Source organism: Ixodes scapularis, unplaced genomic scaffold (assembly GCF_016920785.2).
Source record: "Ixodes scapularis isolate PalLabHiFi unplaced genomic scaffold, ASM1692078v2 PGA_scaffold4__175_contigs__length_147842914, whole genome shotgun sequence".
NCBI lineage: Eukaryota > Metazoa > Arthropoda > Arachnida > Ixodida > Ixodidae > Ixodes > Ixodes scapularis.
The window spans coordinates 99,343,798-99,363,473 of NW_024609879.1; the positions used below are offsets into that span (position 1 = coordinate 99,343,798).

Below are 19,676 nucleotides of genomic sequence, written 5' to 3' on the forward strand. Positions count from 1 at the left end.
GTTTTATTTTGTGTTTACTTCGAACGCAGCCACACTGAACTGTCTGCGAGCCTAGTTCTTGGGAAACCAGACTTCTTGTCTCGTTTCCTTCTTTTATCTGTACCGGAACATTGTCAGAGTATTCTGGGAACGAGCTTGTTCTTTGGAGGTTGGTGAATTCTATGCCCATGTCCCATTTCTTCGACGCAAGGCCCGATAAACGCCATCTTTTTTGTCGGACGCCAAAAAACACTGAATCTGTTGGAAAAAATAAATCTAGAAAAAAACGCCCCCCAATTTGAAGAAAAGTAAACCCCAGAAGACAAGGAACTCTAGTTAAATAAACAACCATTTCTCGTAGATCATACTCATATTTCATCTTGCAAATAACATAAAACTTTTATTCTAGTAAAACGCATTTCCAGGGTCACCTCATAGATGGCGCATTTTCTTGTAAGGGATCGCAAGAACTCGGTCCTAAGCAAAAGCAAGTGTGTGAACGGGCCTTTAGTGCGCAACGCCATGCAACCTGCCGACGCATGCGCCTTACTTCCCTCCAGGACCTCGTATTCACGGCGAGAGCGCTTGCAAAGAAACCACAAGATAGAGCCACATTTTCGTTCCAGCACCTTCGACAGCGTTATACACCAAGGACGAAATGCACACTTGGAGCATTTTAAGAATCGAGGTCCACGAGACTCTGAACGCTCGACCAGCGATTGAGTGCCGCATGGGGGCATTTATTGGGATCCTTCCGTTTCCCTACAAAGGTGCTGTACAAAATGGCATTGTGTTCGTTTTGTGTGTGTTTTCTGTACAAGGGAGTCGTGGTATGCTATGTACACGTGGCGGCCAGCTTGGACGATCGGGCCTCTCCGAGAGACAGGATGCCTTGAGCCGTCAGGATCTTGCCGTGGCGAGTCTTGAGGTGCCGCTTGTAGGTGTTCCTCGTTTTGAACCTGCAGCAGAAGACTGCCCTTCAGAAATGGTCGAAAGACTGCTAGAAGCTTTTTGCCGCAAAACTGGACTACCGTAAAGTATGATGTCCCCCCCCCAAAAAAAAATGTATGGTTTTTTTTTTGCGTTGCAAGACTAGACTATGCATTGCTAAATGCTCTGCCTCCACGCAAATGTAGCGCTAGCGGTCCAAACCAGATTCCAAAGCTTCAAAACTAATAGTTATCTTGTTCAAAAGTTACAAATGACTTTCGGATAATTTCAATGGAAAAATGGAGCCGTTCTTAAAAACTATTCATTGAGCCACTCTGCTCCATAAATGTATTAGACAGAGGGCTGCCAGTGTCCGATTGAAAATTTAAGAAAATCGCATACCTTTGAATAAGACAACGGTTAACTCCGACATTGATATGGATTGCTAGTGCTATGTTTGGGTGAAGATTGAGCATTTGGCAATGCCTAGTTTATTTTTGCAATAAAAAAAAAATGTTTTGGGGAGGAATTTTATGGCCCTTTTCTAGCAGCTATAGTTGGTGACAAGTTTGGAGGAAACTCCTCCCATCCCTTTTCACTTCAGCAAAGCGAATGCCAGAGAAGAGGTGCCTCCTCTCCAGTGTTCGCTCCGCTAAAATGGAAAGGGGTGGTAGGAGTTCCTCCTAGACTCTTAACCTGTTGCTAAATATAGGCAGGAATGACTTCGAACCACGTTTCTACATAATTTTGGTTAGTGGTGGAATGTGTCAGAAAGATGTTTTGGCCCTATCTATAGTGGCACCTTTTAATAGATCTTAGTTCCACATGTAGAAAGTTTTGCAAAAAACAGACATTGCATTATCTATGAAACCTAGGCAGAACTTCTCTTGTTGCACGTATGAAATCGCCTTAAACATCCACTCTCGGAAGGTTGAATCCATGCAACTTGGAATGTCTGCCCCTGTCTAATACATTATAGGGCAAGAGGTACAACAGAGTAAAGTGGTAATTATTGTGTTATTTTAGTCTCAATAAAGCAACAGTGATAATTATGTATGACTTACTGACAGCATTCAATTTATGCGGCCCACGGCCCACAAGCTCGTGACTGCAGATAAGGTGATTCCCCGCAACCTGTGCAAACTCCCTTGAGGTGTACCAAAGTTGCACTCTTTGGGGCCCTTTAGGGATGTCAAAGGTGAACACTTTAGAGAGTAGATTCCCTCTGTATATCAAAGCTACATCCTTCGGGGAATACTCCGTTAAGAGGTGTCAAAGTCTTTAGGGTGTTCATGCCCTCAATAGGTATTGAAGCCACCTTTTAAGGAGCATTCTCTAGGGGTGTCAAAGCACCCCTAGAGAATGCTTTTGAGGAGTATCTTCTTTAATGATGCCAAAACTGCATCCTTTCGGCGGTACATTTATCAAAGCCACACCTTCTAGGCAGCATTTCCAAGGGGTGCCAAGCTGCAACTTTATGGCAATACATTCCTTCAAGGCGTACCAAAAGGGAGTACAGTCTAAGCTCATTACAACACCTGGTTACAACAGACATTTGGATATACGGTAGCATACCGATTGTGAAGTTTGGTTGGTTTTCCTCTATGCACCATTGACTCAACTTCATATCTGCATTCAACATACTCCTTTTACAACAGGCCGAAATCTTGGTCAGAATCAAGGTCTGCTATAACAAGCCTAGACTACTCCCCTAAGGGGTGTCAAGGCTGCACCCTTTGGGAGTCCCAGAGGGGTGTCAAAGTCTCACCTCTGGCTGCAGTCTGTGCACTGGTAGGGGGTCTCCCCCGTGTGGCGTCTCAAGTGCTCCTTGAAGTGGGACGGGTGCCGGAAGTGACGGCCGCAGTCCTCGCATGCAAAGCGACTCTTGTTGTTGTGGATCAGCATGTGGTAGTTGAGGCTGTGCTGCCGAGTGAATGTCGCCTCGCAGATCTTGCAGTTGAACGGCTTGATGCCTGCACACGGAGTGGGTGCAGATTGACAGCTGCGGCAAACTTTCACTTCATCCAATCATATCAAAGCACGAAATGCATTTTAATGCAACACCTTCCCAAGCCCAAATTTTTGTCCGTCCGTCCATCTGTCTTTGCATTTCCCGCTAAATTTAACGGAGAGATTGACACATGACCTATATACTGAGTCAATTTCCCGCTAAATTCAAAGAGAAAATTGATGTCGCATGACATGAAGTCATGTGACTTATATGCCAATTCAGTTTCCCCATTAAATTTAGAGGGAAAATGGATGAAAATACAGGTTCTTCACTCTTTGAAATGACTGTTCAATACCTTATAAACAAACTGAAGCGGTCGCTCCTTAAACACAGATGCATTATAAAAGTGAAGATAAAGGTCACCACAACTTTTTTTACTGGAAAGATTGCAGGAAGATGACTCCACAATTATGAAAGGCTAGTTAATGCAAATCGGTTAAAAAAAAAATCAGAAGCTGAACCAAGGATAACAGTTACTTCTCAACATAATCTTGCAATATTGGTACACTTTTCCCGACACTTCACCGGCTCTCATAACTGACAGCGTAAAAATGTTCTGTGGCAGCCTAGCTTTCTGCCGCACCGCAGCTTCAAATATTGAGCGTCCTTGCGAGAATTCCTAGCATCCGGTTCCTTTCTGTTGCACCAAACGGTTGCAGCAACGTGGCCTCCCTCGGCATGTCAAAGCATGCCCCACAAAAGGCTCTCATGCACACGAGGGCGCGAACGTAGTGACTCTGGCAGCACCGAAGCGGTGCTTCGCTCACCTGCGTGACTCCGATAGTGATACATAAGTGTGGCCTGGGCGGTGAACACCTTTGTCTTGCAGATCTTGCACACCAGGGGGCCCCGCTCATCCTTGCGCTTGGCACGCAGGGCACGGATGTGCTTCAGGGCAAGGCGCTGGTGAAGGAGGAAAGAACTCTACAGATACACCCACAAAAAGAAAAAAAAACGCAGTTCACATTTTCAAACTGCACAACTAGCAGATGATTCCGGGAGATATTCGAGCCCTCGAGTGCATTCTTCGAAACAACTGGGGCAAGCTAAAAATTTTCGGAGTGATAACGGACGGCCTTAATTGCATATATGCTGAACAGAGACTCGAAAAGTAAGTGCAACGAGAGAGGTGGCACCGATAAGGCTGCTGATTTCACGCTTGGGGTTTCAAACCAGCCGGCCCTCTTAGGTAAGAGAACTGGCTGGCTGCATTTCCACCGCCTAGGGGAAAAGTACCCTCGCCATTACAAAATGGTGCAAGTTAAGAAAAAGCAAAACGCCAAACATCCAATCTGGTTTTCAAGCGATTTACAACCCAGCTAGCATAGGTAACCATTTTATCGGCAACCCACCGTAGATTGCTATGACCGAACTTACGACCAACGCCTCCTAGACAACGAGGACGTCAACCTGCCGGAGACCAGAGAGGAGCACGATTTGGACACGAGTGCTGCGTCCAGTCGGGACTCACATTCCCACCGACTGAGTTTCAGCTGAATGTTGACGCAGCACTCGTTTCCAATCTACACCGTGCCGGTGTATATACACAACCTACAGTAGGTGACAGAAAATATGTTATGTGAAGGCTGGTTCACACAAGCGACTGCATATGGCCGTGTGCCCTAAAACCTCTAGCAATCAACAAGAGAACACGCTGGTGATATCAATCGGGTAGCCACTTGGAAATTCTCTATATTTCCTAATCTTTCTTGGCTCGAAAATATTGTGACAATGTTATAAACGACCATTTGTCACAGATGTCATTTGGTCTCGCAGATATTGCAAAACCTTCCCTCTAAAAAAATGCAGTTTCAAGGTCGCCTCATAGATGGTGCCAGCATGCTAATGTGTTCTCTCGTCGTAAGTGATCGCATGAGCTCGGTCCTAAGCAAACGCAAGTGTGTGAATGGGCCTCAATAGGTGTCAGTAAGACGTAAACCCGAAATGAAGGAAAGCTTATCTCCCAGCTCAACGTACCCGCTCCACGTCTGTCTCGGCCGACGGTCTCGCGGTACGGCGCCCGTGTGGCCGCGACTTCGCCTTGGGATGCCGCTCCTCTTCGTTCTCCTCATCGTCGTCCTCCTCTTCCTCTTCCTCCTCCTCCTCTTCACCCTCCTCTTCCTCTTCCTCCTCTTCGTCTTCGTCGTCCTCGCTGGTGGACGCGCGGGCGCGTCGTCGCTGCCCCTCCCGTCTCCATCGTGGGTGGCGCACCGGATCCGCGACTTCGACCACCGACGACGTGTTTGGTAGCAACGGCACGTATACATAGGGAAAAGGGGGCGTGGCTATCACCGCCTGGCACGGCACGGGGCCCCTGCGTTCCGCTCGATCCCCGCACCACTCCTCCAGGTCGCTGCCCTCGTCCTCCTCGCAGGTCGTCCGCACTGTGCCCCAGTACGCATGGTCCATTCGCACCACTGCCGCACCTGGATGCTCCTCCCACTGCCGCTCAGACATTACGTCTCCGTTGCACGCCGAAGACGACTCCGAGCTGGAAGACGGCTTTGGCTTTGGCTTGCCCGGCTTTGCGGCCATCTTCCCGTCCGGCTTGCTGAGGATTTTCACCTGAAGCTTGGTGTGAGGCTTGGAGAGCAGCTTGGCGTTCGGCTTTGCCGGCTTCGAGTGCAGTTTGGAGTGGGGCTTGGTGTGCAGCTTGGCCTGTAGGTTCACCTGCGGCTTGGAGTGAGGCTTGGACTTGGGCTTGACCTGGCCGGGGGTGGCCGGGGGCTGCGGGTGCGGCGACTGATGGGGTCGACGCCGGTCGCCCTTGGTGCTCGCCAGCTGGGAGGGTCCTTTCTTCACTTGGCTGCGCTTGCGACGGCGAGTGCCGGTGTCGGTCCCTGGAATAGTATGTGACTCGGGCAATGAGGCCCCATAAGCTGTACATGAAAGGGTTCTGTTACTCTGCCGTGAACACGGTCAGAAGGTAATAACTTTTTCCACACCAGTCGGCTTTTCAATCATACGTACAAGGACTGTCTTATCGCGCTAATTTCTCATTCTGTCTAATAAAAATGACAGAACTCCAATAGTCACTACAGTTAATTAATTTCAGCATGAAACCAACCGGTTAATAATGTTACGGTTACAGGTCACAAATATAACGCGATGGGAAATATGCTGCAAAATGTCCATGCCACATTTGGCATTTTTTTTTGTTTGTTTTTTCCAATTCTTTGTTTTTGACACTTGTTTACTTTCTTCAGCAATAGGTATTTATTGAAAATACTGCTTTCCCTTAACCATAAAAAAGTTCACCAATAGACGATATGCGAAACTGTTTGGTGGTCTGGCAGCACTGTGCACACGGCCACCTTGGTAGCGTCAAGTACCTCGAGTTTCGGTTTCTCAGCATTTCCAGGGCATAGTCGCTCTGCCGCTAAGTGTGATTCGGAAACTTTACTGTTTTCTGGCTTTTGATCACCCTACTAAAAGTGTCTGAGGACGCTTTTAGTTCTTTTTTCGATGCGAATACGCATGAAGTCGTACCGTCTAGCGGTAGACTGCTCTATGCCAATACATCCGACTTGAGGTTAATTGTTTTTTGTTTTGTTTTTACTGTTACTGGCAAAAAATTTTTTTGGTGGAAAGCTATGTGTTCTTGTAAAGAAAACTACTCCCTGGGCAATATTTTTTAGGCACTGCAAAGAGCTCACATTTATTTCAGATAGCATTGACCTCAAGCACAGTTGATGGATGTTGCGCTATTAACGAAGATTTGCTGTACCCTGACAGAATAACTGCACTGACTTTCTCAAGACCACCCCCGAGCTTCTTTGCACTAAACAAAATTTTTACCTCGGCTGGGGCAAAAAGAAAGAAAAGGTGATTGTGAAATGCAGTGGGCACCGCCCGTGTTGACCGATTCAACATACACAACAAAAGCTTTTGCCACCGCCGACATAGAAGTTTTAGCCACTGCGATGAACCTAAGTCGAACGCCACGTTCAACGAAAAAGACAGCAAAATCCCACCTCTGTGAGTGTTGAGCAGACATGTTGTCTGTGTCTGTTGTGTTTTCTATTCTACATGAGCACACCTTAAATATTCAAGAATAATATATCAACATATTCTTCTGTTTAGTTTTAGAGGTCTTTTACAAACCTCGTTTATCGACGCCAGATCAAGTGTATAGAGATCGCTGCAAAGCAATGACATTGTTTTCAAAAAGTCAAATTTGGGGGTTTTACGTGCCAAACCAACGACGGGCATCTGGCACGCCCCAGCGGAAGACTGAGGATTAATTTGGACCACCTGGGGATGTTTTGACGTGCAATCGAAAGCTCGGTTACACGGTGCCTCCTCCACAATAAGCCTCCGTCAGATTGCGGGCACCTCGGCCGGGATTTGAGCCCACCACACGGGGATCCGTAGGCCAGCGCTCTCGCCTCGGAGCCACCGAGGCGGCTAATGAGATTGTTTTCCTTCTTTCCAAAGTAATTAATTTTGTTTAATATATGACATTAAAATGAGGACTATATGGTGCTTTCAGCTTTTGTTGTTCACTGTTAACCATACGCATCTCCAATTATGGTTGGTGGCATAGATTATTAAAACTGTCGTCTTTTTGCCTCACTTAACAGCCTTGGTCTCGTCCTCACACATTGAGCTGCTTGCGCATCAAGAAAAACGCAGGACGACACTACAACGTGTATAAAAGAGAGAAAATAGAAGTTCGGAAACAAATTTGGCACAACTTCGTGAAAAGAATACGGCACAGTTCAATAGTTGTAAATAGCTTCACGCCGTGCGATAACATCCGCACGTATTTTCGCATTGTCACCGATTGCTTTTGCCAAAAGCTGCGTCTCAAGTAAAAAAAGAAAAAAAAATTGTGAAACTTGTTTCACGTTTGTGTTCACATCACGGACGAATCAAAGGTGTACTGCTGTACTGCTGCATCCGCAGCGAAACGCAGCAACGCATTGCCGTCGCATCTCTCATATGAAGTGAGGTTGCTTGTTTACATGGGATCTTTGCCGGTCGGGTCACTGGCTTCGTTTTCTTGCCACTACCACGATGGCAGACGTAGCTCTCGGCGCGCTACTTGATGGCGCTCTACATTTCGCATATGGTCTGTTGATGGAGATGTTGAAAGCTCATTTTTGGTATTTTTTACCGTGATACACAAAGCTTAAAGTTGAAATGGTATTGCAAAATGCTCCACTACCTCAAAGGGTTAATACATCACAGCACATGTAAGTACACGAATACACAACACGAAACTTAATGACATACATAAATGTATACCATTTATTCAAACTTAAAGCTCCAAAAACAAATCTCGCACACTCATCTGTGCAGCAGGTGGAAAACCGATTATTGCTGTTCACATAAAAATGGCTGCGAATTAAATAATGCTTCAATTAAAAATGGCTCTAAGACGCTGAGCATGACGCTCGGCGAGCAGATTTTGAGCGTAAACGTATTATTTTCAAAAACTGCTAGTTCTGGATGTTTCGGTAGTGAATGCGGTTATAGACCACAAGGCTCGAGCACCGGCACGAGGCTATGGCTTGAAAGTTTATGGTCGCTCGTAAATTTGTGTAACTATGTTTTCATACCTCTCGAATCATGAATTACAAAAGGATTGTGTCCTTGAATTCAAAGTGATGTCTTGCTCGCCATTCTCTGATCTCCTTCGGTAAATTTTGAAGACTCTATGTGCTACGCTGAATCGTAAACGTGCCAGTATTTTTTACCAAAATTATGTCTTCTTTGCGGTTAAGTGAACAATTTCAGGGACCAGGACATCGTACACGAAATTAACTTAAAAATAGACAATGCACAAGCCTATAAACCCAATAATGTTCATGGTCTGAACTATAATTATAAACAGCCCCTACCCCCCCCCCCCCCTCTCTCCCAAAAAAAAATTGAAAAGGCTGGCAAATGACAGCTGGTTTTAGATGCAGACCGACAACCGGTCTCTTAGACAAAAAAACTGAATGTGCCGGTCAAAACCGGGCAGGTGGCAACCCTATCCGTCAATATTCAACGGCTCCAGCTGCTGCTCAAATATTCGCTTTGTCTCACCTTGCAACCTCTTTCTTCTCGCCTGGATTGGTTCTGCAGTGAATGGAACCTTGCCCAGACGCCCCGGAGCTGCGCAAAAGATGCGGTTTTACTTAAGACACATACCTATACGCTTGTTTCCACAGTATCTGTCTATTTGCAGATAATGAGTTGTGCTCATAAACAAGATTCGGTATACTTAGAAAAAAGTATGGTTATTCTTTGACGCAAATTTGGAGGTAGTTATTCGATAGTCTCTTAACAACTTTCTGACTATCGCAGCTTATTTACGATTTAAAAATTTCTTTGCTTCAATTTCTTTTTCATGTATGCATAGTACTGCAGTAGGAGAAATGCCCAGAATAATTAAACTAATTAACTGAAAGGATTAAATAAGCATAATTTTCTATGTTCATACTTTGGAAACAGACAATCATAAAATAAGATTGGAACACGATAGCGTTATCGGGCCCCATTCGCATCGCCTTCTCATTCACTGTGCAAGCGTGCCTTGCATGTCTGACTTGCAACCGAAGGGTCATGGATTCAAATCCCGCCTATAATTCTTCAAATTTTTCTTTAGAGAATCGATGCATTGATTTCTCTACTTTGCGCAAATACCGCTTAGAATGTATCCCTGACGTTAATGACCTGTGAACCACCCGTTCGTTTTTCACCCCATGCAATTGAAGTCGCAGAAAAAAGTTCCCCCCTCAACTCGCAGCCAGAACAAGCGGCCACGTGATCTCAAGCCGATTATATGCCGCCAATGTTGATCATAGCCACGCACTGGGGTTGGCAAGGCACAGGACACGCGCCGAGTTCCAAACATTGTTATAATTCGGCTATTGTCGTCATTGCAGCGATTGGACATGGGCCACTACCCGAATGCTTCTCGAGCTATCGATTATCATGAGCCCAAATAGGGTGCCCACGCATTTCTCGGGTTTAATCTATGAGCCGCATTCAGATATCGACACGGGGCAGTACTGTGACCACCCAGCTGTTTTGTGAAGGAGAGATTGAATGAAAATGCTCGCTTTGATCCTTGAAATTACACCGCAACAAAGGAGTTTCTGGGCCAGTGGCATTGCGTGCAAGTATCCTTGAGTCCCACTAGTGCCAGTAAGCTCGTGTAAAGTGAAAAACATTCTAATTAAATATTGTTGCACCGTCCCTTTAAGGCAAATGAATTACTTTATAAAGTGAAATAATTTGACACACGCGGCGACCTTTAATTTGCATTACATGTCATGTTTTAATCACTTTCATTCCACGCGTGACGTCACATTTCACGTGAGCGTTGTGGGTGGTTTGAAATTCCCGCGCGAGGTCATGTAGATGTGACGTCATGACCCTATCGACCAATCAGGATTTTCCCGTCACGCCACCGGCTCCAGCTTTTCTGCGACACACGCTCCTTAATGCTACTCTGTTAATAATTAAATCTTAGTGGAGCATTATATCTTATAGAGGTCGATAAACCAATTAGTGCCCATTGAGAGCACAGTAAATCTATGAGCTCTGTAACACTACCATATTTTACACTACAAGAGCCCCGGTTCTAGAATGCAGCACAGCACCGATTCAGTGCTGGGTAGAGCACCAGGCTTCCCTCCACTTGCCACTGAGTTTTACGCCTTACCCGCTGCAAAACTGCTGGAAACTGTCCCGAAGTGACACAGGGTCAATTACTACTTTAGCAGCGTCGATTTCTCAGTCACTGCCAAGTGCAGTGTTGTGTCCTGCACTATATTCAGTGCTTATTTAATGCTGAATATATAGTGCTGGACACAATGCTGCACTATACGCGCGGTCAGCTTTCTGTGGCAATCCGAAGAGAGGAGGAAAGCGCATCTACAGCGGTTGGTGCACCCTCTCCCCTAGCATTGACTGCATTGCTACAGAAAGCTGACCGTGAGTATAGCAGACGACACCAATAGTAAACGACGAAGAGGCTTTGCCTCTCCATCGTCTGCTATTGATGATCTGGATGTATGCTGCTTCCTGCACTATATTCAGTGCTAAGTTTAATTGTTGAATATAGGGCTGGACACAGTGCTGCACTAGCAGACGACACCAATAGTAGACGACGAAGCGGCAAAGGAACCATTGGCTTTCTGTGTCTGCTATTGACAATCCGGATGTCAGGCACCTTACCATTGGCCTCTGTCAGCAGCTTGGCAATGTGTGCTAACAGGTGAGCTTTCATCTGAAGACGGGCTCGATTCTCATTGCCGAAACTGGAAAAAGTCTCTGCACAGGCGCTCGGCATGAGGTAGCAGCGGTAGCTGAACGTACGTCGCATCTCGTTGCTCGTCAGCTCTGAGAACATGTCCAGGAGCATTCGATCCGACAGAATCCGGATCTGGTCAAGCGTTAAGGCATCCGCCTGAAGAGTCGCCTTGCGGAGCTACAGGGAGAAAAAGAGAGAAAGGAAAGGGATGGCTGTAATTGTTGTAAACAAAGGTTGAATTGGACATAACATAATACAGTGAGTCCCCCCTTATTATTATTATTATTACTATGAAATTAATATTTTAGAGTAATTTGAGAAACTGAAAGTATCATACTAGTGTTGTTACCTTGCATTCTTGGACTGAAATACAGAAGTCAAAACTACTAATGCATTTGTTAAAAAAAAGAACTTGCTGCTTTTTATTGTATTTCAATATAGCTCTTATTTATTTATTTTTATTTATTTACTCTAAGGACCCTTTCGGGCATTACATTGAGAAAAAGGGGGGGGGGGGGGGGCTTTTTTTTAATTATTCAAACAAAATTATTAATAATCTATGAAAGTGAAAAAAAAAAAAAACACACAATACAGTTAGCAGATAACAAAACAACAAAAACAAAATGCACACATAAAACTAGATAACAATAAAACACGACTGGATACGTTGTTAATTACACATTAGTTATTGAAGTGGTGAACATCTGGGCACAGGTGATCGACACACGCTTATTCAGCAGCAAGCTCTGTTCAGAATTGAGTAGTTTATTTCACAACACCGCGGAGAGAGAAAGGAGGAAAATGTCATGTGAGCCACCTATCGGTGGCTCATATGCCACCCTCCACGCAGCTTCCCCTTGTTGTTTTTTTGTTTTGTTTTGTTTTTTAGTTAAACGACATCGGTGACTAAAGGACAGGGAAAGCTGCCTTCAAGAACTCCGTTCCATTCAAGTTACGCTCCAATAGTGCATTTTTAAAAAAATACAATAGGTGCTGGGAACTTAAATTTGAGGCCGTCTGCTGGTGGGACGAAGTAAGCAGACGGATCGCGCCATACGAGACGCCGTCAGCGTACCTTCTGCGGTGGATCCTTGTGAAGGTTCGGGTCACTTTTGAGTGTCGCAGACGCCACTTCGGCAAGCATGTCCAATAGCGGGACAGAGCCGAACTCTCTGGCGCGGTTTCCCTCGTCCATTCCGGCGCCGTTCACCGCCTTGCGCGCGGTGCTGGGAATCATTGTTTTGAATGTGCAACCTGGTTTAAAAACACAAGATCGATTCAATGATTTCACAGCGATTGAAATATCGTTGACAGGATGTTAGATCGCGTCCATACGAGTGTCCCCCACCAAAATCAAAGGCATGTCCGACATCCGTACGCGCAGAACATGCGAACCAACTCCTCCCGAGAGAACAACAAATGTGCAGACGCGCCATGTCTTCTGCACGAAATTTTAGGCTTAGAAAACAAGCGACTTTAGGCCTAGCGTTCCATCGGCTGCTGATTACGGTTTCAGAGCAAAAACACACCACTCAAATTATATTTGTTTCCGGGTCGTCAATAGCGCAGACGAGGCCGCTCTTTTCGTTCCGTGCCTTTGCCGAACGGTGCAAACGCGGCCGGATCCAACTTTTGGGCGCTCTTTTTTCGGGGGAAAGCCTAGCAGTCGACACACAAAAACATTCCATGACGGAATGCGTTTACGCATGTACAAGGGCGCTAGATACTCCGAATAAAAGCCCCATGTGTTTGAGCATCTGTTGCGATCGCTAATCGTGCCGTCAAGCGTTGAAAAGGTGGGCATCGGAACGGTATTTTGTTAACGGTTTACCTAACAAACGACGCCATCGTCTGTCATGCTCGTCTGCTACCTCGGCGGTAGCCGCCGCGTTCTTTTTTGCCATCGACTGAAAGATTTACTACGAGAAAACGACATCCACGTACCTTTGAAAAGACGACGTTGTACGTAGATTCACATACCTCAAATCGGATCAACAATATTATGCTACATAGCGTTTAAAATGCAAGATTCCTCACACTATTTCTTTCCGGCGCAATGAATTATGGGAAACAATTTGACAGAAGAATTGTGGCGGCAGTCTGCGCTTTTGTTGTGACGAAATAACTCATTTAAATTTATTAGTCTAAAATTTATGAAAGAGGCTATATATTTATTCTGAATTTTTTTTATTCGCTTGTAACCATGTCATGATGTAAGATACGTAACATACAATTTAAAGACGATGAGTAAATCCTGTGTAAATCGAGTGAATCACATTCAGTTAAAAGCAGTACTGTCGTATCATTTTTTTTAAGGTAGACCATATTTGTTCCAAATGATAAGTAATTTTATACTTATAATTTGAGGTGTCTAATAAATAGTAAGAAACGTCCGTGTTTAGGCTGCGCGTTTCACACTCCATCAGCGCTTTTGTCGCGCCACATTCCAACCAGCGTTGAGATAACCATAATAGGAGCAGGCTTGTTTACGCTAGGCGGATTTCGATGTAAACCGAGCTATTCGTCGAGCAGGGGATTCCAAGCAGTGTTCCTGTCGTTGTGGCGTTGAAAATCGAAAACGCGGAAACGTTCGTAGTAAGCAGTAATGAACCGGAAAGCGAGTATTCTGGGCCGGGTTCAGCCCAGCTAGATATGACTCCGTCTTGTCGAATCAGGATGTGGGAAGTGTGAGCCAAGCCCACTACGGACGACTTCGATCATCTTGATATACCTTTTCTTTTTTTCTTTACGATCGCTGTCATTTAGTACAATTAGCGTCAGCCGAACTGGTTCTCATCAGGTATAGTCCGAGTTTCCCCGTACAGCGCTACGTCGAGCGTCAGAATTGTGGGTTAGCGTACGAAGCGAAGGCACGTACTCGACTGGACGGATGATACCTGCGTGGTTGTGAAACTTCTTCACTCCTACGGCATGACTTCGGTGTGGAAAAGGCTCCAGAGGGTGAACAAGCATGCGGCAAAGTTTCAGCTGGTCGCCTCCTACCGCGAACTCACCATCGCCGGCAGCAAAAAGTGGTACGCTGCCTTGTCCATGTGTGTTGCTCCATGGCTTCGTGTTTTTTTCTGTCTAGCACCTGCTAGGTTGGGTGTACCCGCGGTAGTGTGGGGTGCTGTGCCTTTCTGCAGTGTGGATTTGGTGCACATCGAGTCGATTTGCAGCCGTGTGATGCGGTGAAGGCGGTTTCATTCATTCGCGCGCGTGACCTGCCTGACAAGGTCGAGCTATATTTATAAACAGAGTGTGGCCACCGCGGGTCTTTTTGGGGGCTCTTTCAAGTTCGCTCCCCTTTATACAAACGTCAGAAATGTCTCGAGCCTGTAGGCTGAAAATTAGGGATAATGGTCCATTCTTGCTGCACCCACCTAATGTTTTCACCGCAGTGCACATTCTCCTTAAACCACACTGGTGCCAGAATGGTATTGTTAGTCTTTATACGCTTCCGCCGTGCTTGATGGCAGTGTTCTTAAAACCAGTGTCATTCCAATCGCCCCACCGTGACCTGGATGTGAAAAACATAGTGCAAAAAGTTGTATGTTATCGAAAAGAGGATTGGTAAAAAAAAAAAAATATGTGTTTGCTTTGAATAGTTACGTGGGTTGGATCCTGGATACAGGGCATTCCATGACCAAAGGCCCAAGCTGGTGTAGTCATTCTTTTCGAATCAGAGAAAAAGTCAAACTTTTGCACGGAGCTGGTCGTCATAATTGAGCAATTGAGCAACAGGTTTGTGGAAGCTCGCTGCAAACACTCACTCCAAAGCGGTGGTCAGAGAACTCACCATGTGATATCATCTTTATGTATGGAATTTCCAGCAAATAAGATGTGTCCACGAGCTACGTCGAGCATTGACGTCAGACCACGTGCTTGCATTTGCATTTTTGAGCTGCGCCGGATCATTTGACAAATGTTCCGACACGACGCAAGTTGGTTAAAACTTGCGGCTTGGACAAGTCTTGCTGCCCTCAAACTTCCTCGTGTTGCACAAATATAATGCAGAGGAATAATACACAATCATTGTATCGAGAAAAGTCGGAGAACATACTCAAAAAAGAGGTTGCGCAAAAGAAGAAAAAGAAAGCAAAAGCAGAAAGACTTTGGGAGGAAGCCTTACAGTTATGGACAGAGCTCTTAGTTTTTCTGAGGCTTCGGCTTCCTAGAACAGCTTAATTGTTAATAAGATGTCATCGGTTGTTCAATGGTTTTCGTAGTGCCCCGTTGTTGTAAAAAACTTCAGTGTGCAAAGAAATAATACTAATTGATTGTAACTGTTCCCAAAAGTCCTGTTAAGAAAAGTATGATCAGAAACTTGTGGATGACAAATAGATGCCTGTTCAGATAAAAAAAAAACGAAAAAAAAAAAAGCCCGAAAATACTTAAAAAAAGAAGAAAAAAAAAGAAGTGCAGCTGTTGAAGCATATGAACTACCTTGAAAATAATGCTCTCTTAGCATATTCATAGACTTCACTGGCGGGGATGGAGGTGATATAAATAGGGTTACCATATTCCTCAAGGTAGAAAACGGGACATCCCAAGGGGGGGGGGGGGGGGGGGGTGTTCAGTTGCATGCACTCATTTGGAAGGTCCTTCTTCGGGTCCTTCGTTGGTGTGGGCGTAGTTTGCCGACAACTGAAGTTTCCTAAGCGTGACTTTATCTTGCAAGACTCGGCTGTAAACGTCTGCGCACATATATATATATAAAAAGAATCATGTCCCGAAGACGGGACATGATTCTTTATTGGGACAAAAAGACAGGACGGCAGAAGCAGACCTCAAAAACGGGACTGTCCCGGCCAAAACGGGACGTCTGGTCACCCTAGATATAAAGGATATGAGAAGACAAAATAGGGAAAAAAATTGGAGCATGAGATTACTCTCTTCTTTTTTTTATAGGCTGCAATATAGTTGAACACTAAACAAATGTCATTGAGTGGAAAATAGAGAGTAAACAAATTAATTGCCTTGTCAGGTGACAACTGAAAAATGTTTTTTTCAGTTATATCCTTTTACTCTGTACCATTTTGAAACTTTCTTGGTGGGGGCTAAATTAGATTGTGTAATTAATTGAGTTATGTAATCTAATCCAAACAACTGCATTGAAATACAGTTGTTCCAGCTTTATTCAGTACATCAAGTTTCTACTCTAAAAAAAAGAAAACATTAAATTTTGTAAAAAGTGAATGTCAGTCTGCATTTAAAAATTATGCCAATTATGAGGTATGTGTCTTGCACAAGAAAGAAGCCCTTTATAGGTAGAATTCTCAGTTTTTGACAGATAAATTTTTGATATACAGTTCAGTGTAATGATTTGGCGTTTATCAGTATACGTAGATGTAAATTCAGTACACCAGATCATGAAAATACTGCATAAAAAATTAAACTCCAGAAGCAATTAAAGGTGGGTTACTATTAACATAAAAATATTTGTGGTTGGTCCCTCAGACCTTTCTGATAACTTACGCTCATAAAGGTGCCCCTATCGTGACCAGTGCTTACATCCCTATCAAGATGCCAAGAATATAGTATTAAAACAATGCTTACTCTCAAAAACAGTTAGTCGGTTGGTTTGGTGTCTTAATCTTTGTCCGTTGACTTGTCGAAAAAACATTCAGCTTGTGGTTATCTGTTTTTCTGGTCAATACTGAAAACCAGACACCCTAGCTTATATATGGCCTTCAGCTTACTAATTGTGGAACTGAAGTGATGGCTTCTCTACTTCCATTTGGCTCTGAATCATCTGGTCTTTACTAATGTCTTGCCACTTTTTTCACGCAGGCAACCCCACAAGGTGTCCGTCATATGGACGAGGCGGGGACGACGTGTTGCTTCCCAGGTGTGTATATGCGTATGTGTGTGTTTTGTTCTAACAGCGATAATTGTTGTGGGTTTTTCCCACTACTGAAAATGACGTCCGTTGTTGGTGTTGTAGTAGCTGTCGTTGTTGATCATGTTGTAGTTGGCGATGTAGGACATCCGTCGTCGATGTGGCCAAATCCTCGAAAAAGATTGCCTGCCGCCCACAGGAATCGAACCTGGGTCCGCTCTGTACGAAGTAGACGCGTTACCGTTGAGCTATGCCACGCCGTTAACAACCTGCTCGAGAATTTTTGTGGTACCCGATGCCCACTTCACACGCTTTCTGGAAGAAGAAAAATAGCCGATAACAAATTGCCATTGTAGCACTGTCAATGCCAAGAGCTTACGTGTTCCAGAACAAAATAAAAAAAAAAAAAGCATTCGGAACAAAAAATGGTTACATGTCTGCTTTGTTCCAAACGCTTTTGTTCACGCACCCCACAATGCATGAACGCGACACCAATTCCCATCAACTTCGCCGTTACTTGTTGCTGTGGCTGTACAGTAAATTAACCTTGGACAGCTCTTTTTTATATATATATATTTATTTATTTATTTATTTATTTATTTATGTATAGAAAAAAAATATATATATTTTTTGTAGCAACTCGCCTGCAGTGAGGGTTGCTCGTTCCAGGCTCACTTTTCCACAGTTTTGCCGACCATTGTACTTTTTCATTAGGAACCTTTTGTCTCGGGTCAAGCCACTCGCAACGCCGAGAAGGTGTGCCATGTTTTGGTTTTTTGCACGAAAACCGATGCTTGAGGTCGAGACTCGCTTTTATGATCTCGACGTTTGCCCCAGCCGCTTCTGTGCTCTGCTTGTTATCCGCAGTTCTTTGTGCATTCACATCTCTGTGCATAATAGAATTTTACGTTTGAAAGAGATCTTGCACGTCCACACTTAAAGGCTATCTGACAAGGTATTCGCGACTCCAGCAAAACGGACGCCGACAAGCGGGAAAACCGGGAACCAGTCGGTCCAGGTCGCTCCGCGCCCCGCCGCGTCTCTAATGGCTTTCGCGGAAACGTGCTGTCGGCGCAGGGGCGAACAATGTAATTTGACGAAGGTCCAAAAATTTCTTAAGTTTGCCTGAGTATTCATTAGTGTGGTGAAGCCTCAGTAGATTGTTTCTTTGCATCACGTGTTTGAAAGCCCATTTACTCCACAACAGACGGTCGCGTGCTTTCAATTTTTTGGATGAGGAGGAATCACGGAAAAACGTTTTGATTTCTCGTCTGTCTCTAATCACATTCAAAGTGACGACTGCTTGGTAACTGATAAGTGGTTTCTTTATAAGGATGTAGAACAGTGGACTGAGGTCGACAGACGAAGTGTTTCACTAGAGGGAACACCAATGTTGCAGTCAAGTGAATGGGAAGGTTCGATAGCTGCTTTCCTTGAGTTTGGTTGTGCTCGATTAGCTTCAAGTTAATTTGAGCCACTAACGCCGGCCGGTGCGTTGGCTATTCATCTTGGCGGCTTTTCGCCGAAAAAGACCACATTGAGGGAGTTGGGCTAATTTCGCAATTACTTGATTCAGAAAACCTGCTCGCTGCATATGATTAATGAGGGAAATTATCTGCTTTCAAAAGGTGGGGGACGCGTCTCGCGAATTTAGAAGCTGTCACGTCATTAAGATCTATCGCGCCTCCAATATTTATATTATAACCCCTGTCGAAGCTAGCAGCAATATACGTCTACATTGCTCAGGTTGACCGGCCACGAAAAATACTAATTTTATCCGTTCAGGTTTCGAAGTCAAGTTCAATGCAGAGAGGTCTGAGTGAATCTCCGATAAAGACTCTCCTCAGTTTGTCCGCATTCGTCTCCATTCTACCGGCTAGAACCATTTGGCTAAGTTTAAGTAGTATCTCTCTGTCTGTCAAATATACTTTTATTCAGCAGTTCACCTAATAGTTAGTCAACTAAGTTCATATTTCAACCCGAAGAATATACTAATATCGCTTTAGTGGGACGTAATATAATACATAGTCCGCATATTCGTCAAAATGACTTCTCGATTGCTACTATACTAAAACCTGAATTGAAATACGAGTATCAGCTGCTTAGTGAAGCGCCAGCGAGTTGACATGCTCCTTGGCTCAAGATGCGCTTGCTTAATTTTCGTAATTTTCCTGCAGCCTGCGTTCTTGACCGAGCACACGACTGGAGCTGTTTCTTGAAACGCGGACAGGCACAAAAGCTCAATTTCGCGGACAGATAAGTCGCATGGTAGAGGCATGCGAGTTAGCTAAAAATTACTCTCGGTGGAACAATTTTGTAGCCCTCGCCGCTTTCCTTAGATGATCAAAACTAATTAGAGTCTATTACCGCTTCTCCGGAGCCCATAGTTTCGGTTTTGATCGAAGTCTTCGAAACGAAAGTTTGACATGAAAAGAACAAAAAACATCGGCAAAACAAAACTATGCTCGGCAAGTTTATGCGCACCGGCTACACTTAATTGTCTCAGTTTAAATACCCATAAAATTGGGCATTCAACAAAAGAAAATTTGTTAAATTGAATGCGCCACCCATTCAGGCGGCCTGGCCGAGCCGACGCGACCTGGACTCAGCCGCCATGTTTGTTTGGTGGTGGCGCCCCCTATAGGTCGCTGGAGTCGCGAATT

The 19,676-nt window shown here is 44.7% G+C and overlaps 2 protein-coding genes across 4 annotated transcripts in view; one reads left to right on the forward strand and one right to left on the reverse strand.

Annotated features, from left to right (window-relative positions):
* Positions 1 to 426: 426 nt before the first annotated feature.
* LOC8044045 (myoneurin) lies at positions 427 to 13,251 on the reverse strand. Its single transcript, XM_002416543.5, has 8 exons — positions 13,116 to 13,251; positions 12,247 to 12,425; positions 11,096 to 11,348; positions 8,957 to 9,025; positions 4,898 to 5,760; positions 3,688 to 3,823; positions 2,678 to 2,882; positions 427 to 938 (listed from the first exon to the last, which is right to left on the reverse strand). Exons 2-8 carry the CDS (start codon positions 12,406 to 12,408, stop codon positions 815 to 817), a joined length of 1,812 nt encoding a protein of 603 aa, XP_002416588.3. The 5' UTR covers positions 12,409 to 12,425; positions 13,116 to 13,251; the 3' UTR covers positions 427 to 814.
* Positions 12,107 to 19,676, forward strand: part of LOC8044043 (EH domain-binding protein 1) — a 61,028-nt gene continuing 53,458 nt past the window's right edge. Inside the window, exons 1-2 of one of the 3 annotated variants that reach the window (XM_040504438.2) lie at positions 12,107 to 12,270; positions 16,965 to 17,022. Coding sequence is in view for 2 of the 3 variants with exons in the window: in XM_029966923.4 (XP_029822783.2) it covers positions 14,103 to 14,206; positions 16,965 to 17,022 (162 nt within the window). In the remaining variant the exon portion in view is untranslated. Of the gene's footprint in view, positions 12,271 to 13,624; positions 14,207 to 16,964; positions 17,023 to 19,676 lie in introns of those variants that run through there. The other 2 variants (XM_029966923.4, XM_040220153.2) reach the window with 2 other exon arrangements.

Excerpts from the sequence above, each read along its gene's own strand:
- LOC8044045 (XM_002416543.5), bottom strand. The coding sequence starts at position 12,408 with ATGATTCCCAGCACCGCGCGCAAGGCGGTGAACGGCGCCGGAATGGAC. Across the intron at positions 11,349-12,246 it reads ACAAGGATCCACCGCAGAAG|CTCCGCAAGGCGACTCTTCA; the intron begins GTACGCTGACGG and ends TTCTCCCTGTAG. Across the intron at positions 939-2,677 it reads TGCACAGACTGCAGCCAGAG|GTTCAAAACGAGGAACACCT; the intron begins GTGAGACTTTGA and ends CTTCTGCTGCAG.